Consider the following 8,284-nt stretch of genomic DNA (forward strand, 5'->3'; position numbering starts at 1 on the left):
CTAAGGCATTGCATTGCTCCTCATAAACCCCCCCCCCCCCCCCCCTCATTTCATTCAAAGCTAAGTAGTCCTTAGCTAAATGCTCCGTCCCTCCACAAACAAAGCATGGTTCTTGCGGTTCCGCTTGAGCGATCATATGCAATTTTTGGCCATTTTTCATCATTAAGACCTCAAACTTCTTTTTCAAAGCTTCAAGTTAAGCCTTAACACTGTCCTCTTCTCGAAGTTGATAAATCCCAGATGATTTGTGTCGGTTGGTGCTATCAGTAGCACTTGGACCAATCCAGGTGTGAGACTTTTTCGCGATTTCTTCGAAATATTCAAGAGCATCGTCTGGCTCTTTTTTCGAGGAATTCACCATTGCATAACATTTCTACAAACTGGCGCTCACGACTCATGAGGCCTTCATATAAGTAACTGACCAAACACCAGTTCTCATAGCCATGGTGCGGGCACTGATTCAACAGATCTTTGAATCTTTCCCAGACTTGATAGAACGTTTCATTGCCCTTTTGGGAAAATGTGGAAATCTGTTGTTTTAGACCATTGGTCTTATTGATGGGGAAGTGTTTCAGAAAGAAAGATTTGGCTATCTCCTCCCATCTTCCAATAGACCTAGGTCTCAAAGAGTATAACCAGCTTTTGGCTTTGTCCAGGGAAGAACTTCAGTCGCACAGAATTGACATTTTTTGCTCGGCTATAGAACGTAGCTACTACCTCCTTGAATTCTCTGATATGCACGTATGGGCTTTCGTTTTCCATTCCATTAATTGTGGGCAAGAGTTGAATCATACCAGGTTTAAAGTCTAATGCGGGCATATTAGGAGGGAAGATAATGCATGAAGGCGTGGAAGTGCGAGTAGGATGGAGGTAGTCATTGAGAGTTCTTGATTGGATTTCATCATTATGAGCCATTGCAAATGGATTATTATCAGCTAAAGTTTGTGGAGAAGCAGGATTGGTGGAAGGAGTTTCGGAAGGAGTGGTGGATGAATTGGAAGAAGTGTCACTAGAAGTTTCGTGATGATTCATCCACTCTCGAAAATCAAAATTAGATTTACTTTTACTTTTTTTTTTTTTTGTTAAACTTGTTCCCATGTAGATTTGGAGGTTTTTGTGTGATCTCCAACCCTTACTAGAACTCCCCGAGGTTACTGAGTAAGTATGGTAGATCACAAGTTAAACCTTTTCGACCAAACAACCTTTAAACAGAGTGAAATTGCTTATTTTGACAGAACAAGCTTGTTTTTCATATAGTAATAAATTCAACAATGTAATAATGCAAAGGTAGATGCTCGAAATATTCCCAGGCCGATTGGGAAGGTTTCCAAGGTACCGCTTTAGACTCACATTTTCCTAGACAGAACTCCCCGAGGTTCCCAGGTAAGTGTGGAGGGTAACGCTATCATAAACCTTAATTAACAACCAATCTTTCTAGACATAACAATATCGGTTTCTACCATTTGTAATATTACACAATTGTTCCCAATACTAAGCGTTTTATGATTGAAATTTTATGAACAATTTTATGAAATTTTATGTTTTTTTTTTTTTTTGGAAACCTAAATTCTAAGGAAAACTAAGACAAAGAAAAAGGAAAAGCCTAAACTAAGCAACAAAATAAACAACACAAAAATAAAATAAAGAAAAGAAAATTAAAGTGAAGTGAAGATAAAATTACAAGCTTAATCTTTTTTTTTCAAATATGTGTTAAATTAAAAATAAATTAAGAAAGAGAAATGGAGTAAGAATTAGCTAAAAAGAAAAAAATATAATTATATAAATGTATATGTGGTTCCCCTTTTTTCAACCAAAAGAAAGGAAAATAAAAAAAAAATAGAAATAAAAATAAAAATAAGAATAAATATATATGTAAATATTTTTTTTACATTTTTTTTATTTTTTTTTTTATAGATATGTATATATATATGAATATTTATATTTTTTTTCGAAAAAAAAAAATAAAAGAAAGAAAAAATATATATATATATAAATAAATAAATTTTTTTGGTTATGATTTTTTTTATTTTTATTTTTGTTATAATAATAATCTAATTAACTAAAAATTAGTAAATAATAAAATAAAAAAACTATGCTAACACAATATTTATTCCAACAAAAGCACAAATAAAGTTACTAACAATTTTGTAAAAATTTCACTAAATCTTTGAAAACTACCTCCCGGCAACAACGCCAAAATTTGTTTAACACCCAAATCGTGACAACCTCTAAGTGGTGGTTATAGTATAATCGGACGGTCGATCTGCAATAAGGTAACCTAAAATCAAAATATTAGTAGAAAATAACACAAAAAGTTAGTAACAAGAAATAAATAATAAATGGAAATGAAAAGATATTTGAGATCTTGGTGTTGTCTTTTTGATGAAATGAGATAAGTGAAATAAAGATAAGATGTAATCAAGAGTTTGAGAAATTGAAAGGTTTCAAGAATCATCCATATGCTTGTTCAGTTACTTAGTTACTTGATTTACAAAAATACACAAGTATATAGTTCACATCCCAACATTTACTTGGAAAATCTAACATTAAAGTTCATATTCTTTTCTAACAAAAGTCCATTTGAGTTATAAAGTTCTTTACTTTAAAAGCACAATGTTAATCTTATGAAAAATATAAAAATGACAAAATACTCAAGGGCAATAATGCAATAGAAGATTAGACATAAAATTATGTATCAATATTACTTTTACTAATTAGAAGCACATAGAAAGAGCATGACTAATCATATGCTATTAGTACAAGTAAATAAAGATAACAAAATAGAGATGGGATGAAAGAACATAAATAACTCAAATACGTTACATTAAGAACATAGTAAATCAAAGTATCAAAATAACATCACTAGCATATGGAATCATCCCTAACCTTCCTATGAAGATTAGGCCATTATGCTCATGATTCTCATAAAATTCTAAGAAGAAAATATGAGAAGAAAGTAAGTAGAAATTTTGCTATAGTTTCTTTACTCTAAAAAATTACATACTAATTGTGAAGAAAGTGTCCCAATTTATAAAGGGAGAAAATGATTAAAAAGAAATTAAACAACAATATGGGGTTTACAAAATAAATCTGAAATATTAATAATAAAATATGATTTTGAAAAATCAAATCTTATTATTAATATTAACCTATCTATTTTGGTATATGGTCATTTTTCCCTTTTCTAAAATACCACAAAAACATTAGCTTTAAAACTCAAAATAGTAATGTGCAAGGCCCAATACCCACAAAACATGGGTTGAAGGTGGTTGGTGGCACAAGAGGGTTTTGACTCATTCCCAGCCAATGGGGAGGCGACAAGTGGACGGCTGGCTGGGAGAGAATGAGCTCGGGTTGGGCCTGGTTGCTACATTGGGCTGCTGGAGACTTGGTGCAAGAGCTGCTCAAAGTTGCGTTGGGCCTAGAGAGTTACTAGGCCTACTGGAAGGTGTGTTGGGCTTCAGCTGAGTTGGGCTTCAGCTACGTTGGGCGTTGGAGGCTTGACGCTGGGGGAAGCTGAAGATGGCTTCGACAGGTGGCGCAAGGAGGCACGAACAGGGGGCACACTAGGGAGCAAGGAGGCTGGCGGGCCTGAGTCTTTGGGCCGAATTCTGGGCCTATTTTTGGACTTCAAGAATGCCACTTTTCAATTTATTTTCAGATTTATCTCTTATTTCTTCTTTCTTTTTCTCTATGCCAAAATGCACTTTAATTCCTACAAAATAACAATAAATTAAATCATAATCAAATATTTTCATTTATAAAATAAAATATATTAATTCAATGAAAATATTAATTAAACTTAATCTATTTTGTCCATTAGAATTGATAAATATGCATTTTTTTCACCACTAATCACTACATTAGTGGAGATTAGTAAGTATAGCAAGCTTATGGGATAATGATATTAATTGACTTAAGTGAAAATTTTGGTGAGCATGAATTGATTCAATTACATGTATTTTTATTAATCATGACTAGGAGAGCTTTAATTTTTTATTGGATATAAGTGAAGTGAAAAAATATTTTGACTGAAATTCTAGATTATAAGTTGATTTTCCTGAAGAATATATAAAGTGTGTTAGTCATCATAGCTTGATGGTTGAATTGTTTTTGTTGGCTTGATTCAGTGGTGTTTGTTGATTAGGTTTTTAATCTAGTTTGTTTATTGTTGTGTTATTTACTCGAGAGTGAGTAAAGGGTAAGTTTGGGAGAATTTGTTAGGTCTATTTTAGTCTGATTTTAGGGTGTGTTTTTAATATTTAAGGTGCTTTCGAGCGGTATTATGCTTGTGTTTGGTGTGTATTTTTAGGGTTTAACAGTTGATCAATGGATGGAGTGGATGTGGTGTGAAGTGTACTAAATTGAGGATGATTTTGGTGGTTTTTGCATATATATTAATGATTGGTTGTTCGTGGTTGCCTATAGAGACCACAACAATGAAAATGGAGTTCAAAATGTGAGTTAAAAATACTAGACAATAGGGTCGCGACGGTTGTAAGTATAGTCGCGGCGCATGAAAAATTAGAGAGGTTGCTAAATACTAGAAACAGAAGGGTTGTGGCGCTAAAGAAGTCAGAGGCAAGCTGAGTATGGGCATCTGGAGGTGAGCTGCGGTGCTTGATTGCTGGGCTGCGACGCTTGAGTTCATAAGCGTACGGAAATTGTATTTTTGGGGGGCAAGATGGTCTTTTCGCAGGGAATCGCTAGGGTTATTATAAAAACATAATTATGAGCGATTCAAATGACGGCTGGCTGCTAGAGAACAAGAGGAACTTGGAGAGCAAGATTGGGGAATTCATCAAGAGTTCTTCTTCTTTTCTTCTTTAATTTCTTTTTCAATGTTATTTTCTGAATCAATGGATGTTATAAATTTAACTATGAACTAATTTTATTTTCTAGGGTTTTAATGTAGTCTCTTGATTCTTTATTATTAGTTAATGCAATTTCTATGATTTCTTTTTCTTCATTTTGATCTATTCAATTTGGGCTTAATGAATGTGAGTAATTTGACGTTGTTATTCACATTACTTATGATTTTAATTCAAAATTTGAGAGGTGAGAGTTAAATATGCTATAGTTGAATAAACGTAGATTTCGATATAGGACGAGAGTACCGATATGGTTTGTGTAGCTTTTAGGATTTCTATTCTTAATGATTGCCTTATGTTTAGAATTTATCATAGAGATGTAGAAAATTCACATATAGATTGAGAGATTTATATATCCTAATAAGAATATAGATTGTATTAGTAAATCCGCTGTCACAATAAGAGAAAGAATAGGAAAATTGTGTTGATGAAATAATAAAGTGGATAGATGATGAAATTAAATACCCTAGGTTTTCATCCATTGAATTAATTTTGCTTTTATTTTGTTATGTTATTAGTTAATTGTTACTTTTGTTAATTCTTGTTTCTGTTTCTTGATATTCTTGAATCTAGAATTTATTAGCCAAATAGAATTAGGAAATAAATTCTTGGTAGTTAATAAACAATCTCTGTGGGACGATATTTTACTTAACTTTATTATTACTTGTCTACGATTGTGTATACTTGCACATTAAAATTATCGCAACAGCAGACAAGTTAATAAAAATGATTCGTGGACGTAGACAGATTTTAATTACTGAACAACATAAAAATCTCTTTATTTTCTTTTTTTCCATTTAATTGTTCTACATAATTAAATTTACGAAAAACCCACTTAAACAAAAACCTAAAACAAGACTAAAACTATAGAAAAACATAACAAAAACACATTATTTAATATCCATGGGACAACATCAAGTGAGATCCAATGGCAAAACATCACCAAGAGAGATGCTACCAAACCAGCCAGCATCACCAACGCCAAGTAATGACAAACCTCTGTCCACACCTTGCCACACGCCATCATCCCGTGGCCAACCAAACCAGACTAGAGCAACACCAAAGTGACGAGATACAATGGAGAAGCTCTAGCTAACGGCTAAGAGAGGGTTTAAAGTGCCTAAAAGGCGGCAAGAAACTAGACTTTGGGGCTTCTAGAGAGAAAATGATTAGATACATAATTTTTTAGGGAGCAAGTATTCTACTGTCCATCCCTGGAACATATATGAAATAAAAATCTTAGGCACGAGCCAGATAAGACTTAGCAATACGACCATTAGCACCCTTGGGATAGAAACCCCCAGGCACATGCTCATTACCACTTCCATAAACAATTCTAAGAATCTCCATTGGTGTCCTTCCATACGAAAGTGAGTCCTGGTTTGCAGAGAGCACATTTCCAGAAACTCTTCCCTCGGCACCTAGAGTTTTTGGTACCACAAGCCCTTCATCTTTCACACCTGCTCGTCCCAGCCTATTCCTTAGCTTAGAAATTTGGTTTGTGAACTTTGCCACAGTTATATTATATGGCTTTACAATCGTCTGCCTATGTTTATATAACAATGCTCTAATTACAGCATCTTGGCCTGATTCCACACCCAAAAGACCTGCTACAAGCTGCATGAATCTCACAAAACACCAAGGTTGTGTAAGATTAGTAATTTAGTTAGAATGTTTTTACTATTTTAGTGGTTGTAAATAGAAATTAATGAAATTACAATTTTAAAGCTTACACTCTTGGAAATAGTTCCACTGAGGTTTGGGTTTGTTCCAACGTAACCAGTGAGTCCAACATAGGGAATCACATATGATGCTATGAGAAAGTTAAGGCTATTTTTGTAAGGGTTGAAAGGTGGTCTTAGCTTTCGCCCAAATGCACTTTCTATTACTCTTGCAAATGATGATGAACTTAAGTTCAATAGCGGCCTTGGAAACCCTTTCACTGTATTTTGAATGGCCCTACATATAAATATATAACACAAGAAAATTAAAACTCTTTACAAGAACCCAATTATTATAATTGAAACCAATATAATATAAACAAATATAAATATGACACAATAAAGAAATAACATTGAAAAACCTCAAGTGTCCTACTTCTTGCAATGCAAATTGCAAGATGACATCCCCAGTAAGATTATCTAAATTGGCCTTTCTTGCACCAATTGGAGGTGGACCCCCTTTGGTCAGTTGTGGAGCAACTCTGTCCAAACCATAACCTAATGCTCCATACAAGAAGAATTCAGCTTCCAAAAACTCAAGATTTAAAGGAAATTCCAACAGATTAACATCAGAATTTGGGACAGAGGTCCCATTCTTTGCTAGAGACTTTGGCAGGATGAGGATTAGCATAAGAACAAAAATTGGAATGGCCATGGACTCTCTACGCATATTCATACTCATCTATATATTGCATTATTAATTATATTCCTTAATTTGGTGATAATACTACCCATATATATAATTTATATATGCAGTGTGCAAAGAGCAAAGCTATATATATTTAATAATAGTAGGATTTTGGTATTGAGTAATAAATAATTGAGTAGCGGCATCTAGGGTGGGCAATATTGTAATTAGACTTGACTTTTTTCTTTGATGTTGTAGTGATTACTTATCTTTTATATTATTTTTTTGAAATCCTCACAAGTTTAAATATGTTAAATATTTATTAAGGACAATTTTGAAAAATATCATTTTTAATATATCTTAATAAGTTTGATGGACCATATAATGACTACTATTTTTTAAAAGAATTTTTCAACTTCAATTCCAATTACAGTGGTAATATTAAATCAAATTAAAGAGTTATGCATGCAAGATCAATGATTCGTCGGCTCTTTTTTTTTTTTTGTAAGAAACAATTATGAAAAGATAACTTGTTAGTTGTACGTAACTGCATAAAAGCTACTCTAATCTATCCATATGTTATTAATATAAATTGTATTAGTCTAGGCTCATCAATATCTACGGCGTTAGTTACAGTGTAAATATTCTTTTCATCTAATTAAAAAAAATTACTAGATAAAAATGTATTTTAATAAGAAATAAAAGTAAATATATTGATAACAAAGCACTATTTTATTTCATTGATATAATTAAACTAAATAAGACTTTATTAATTAATTTTCATTTTGAAAATTTATTTTTCTACATAAGCAAGCAACTATAACTTATACATGTATTTAAAAAAATGGATTGAATCAAACTTTCTTTCTTTCTTTTTTTCTTAATTAATAAGTTGTCCATATCGTATGTTTCATATTTGTTTGTGCCTAATAATAATAATAATAATAATAATAGAAGAAGAAGAAATAGAAAACAAAACTCAACACATAAACATATAAACATGAATTAAACATGAGTAAGAAAGAAAAATATCACTTAGTATTTTAATTAGGATTCAAACTCTT

At 32.3% G+C, this 8,284-nt stretch overlaps 1 protein-coding gene and 1 non-coding gene across 2 annotated transcripts; one reads left to right on the forward strand and one right to left on the reverse strand.

Moving 5' to 3' along the window:
* The first annotated feature begins 438 nt into the window (after nt 1-438).
* Nucleotides 439-545, forward strand: LOC133820793 (small nucleolar RNA R71). The gene has a single exon (XR_009887193.1). It is a non-coding gene; the product is annotated as a small nucleolar RNA R71 (small nucleolar RNA).
* A 5,074-nt stretch (nt 546-5,619) lies between these two features.
* LOC133819578 (ferritin-like catalase Nec2) lies at nt 5,620-7,315 on the reverse strand. The gene is made up of 3 exons (XM_062252861.1): nt 6,955-7,315; nt 6,605-6,830; nt 5,620-6,488 (listed from the first exon to the last, which is right to left on the reverse strand). The coding sequence occupies exons 1-3, from the start codon at nt 7,272-7,274 to the stop codon at nt 6,111-6,113; spliced, it is 924 nt and encodes a 307-aa protein (XP_062108845.1). The 5' UTR covers nt 7,275-7,315; the 3' UTR covers nt 5,620-6,110.
* Nucleotides 7,316-8,284: the final 969 nt, after the last annotated feature.

Source organism: Humulus lupulus, chromosome 2 (genome assembly GCF_963169125.1).
Source record: "Humulus lupulus chromosome 2, drHumLupu1.1, whole genome shotgun sequence".
In the NCBI taxonomy this organism is placed as follows: Eukaryota; Viridiplantae; Streptophyta; class Magnoliopsida; order Rosales; family Cannabaceae; genus Humulus; species Humulus lupulus.

Excerpts from the sequence above, each read along its gene's own strand:
- LOC133819578 (XM_062252861.1), bottom strand. The coding sequence starts at position 7,274 with ATGAGTATGAATATGCGTAGAGAGTCCATGGCCATTCCAATTTTTGTT. Across the intron at positions 6,831-6,954 it reads CAAGAAGTAGGACACTTGAG|GGCCATTCAAAATACAGTGA; the intron begins GTTTTTCAATGT and ends ATTTATATGTAG. Across the intron at positions 6,489-6,604 it reads GTGGAACTATTTCCAAGAGT|CTTGTAGCAGGTCTTTTGGG; the intron begins GTAAGCTTTAAA and ends AGATTCATGCAG.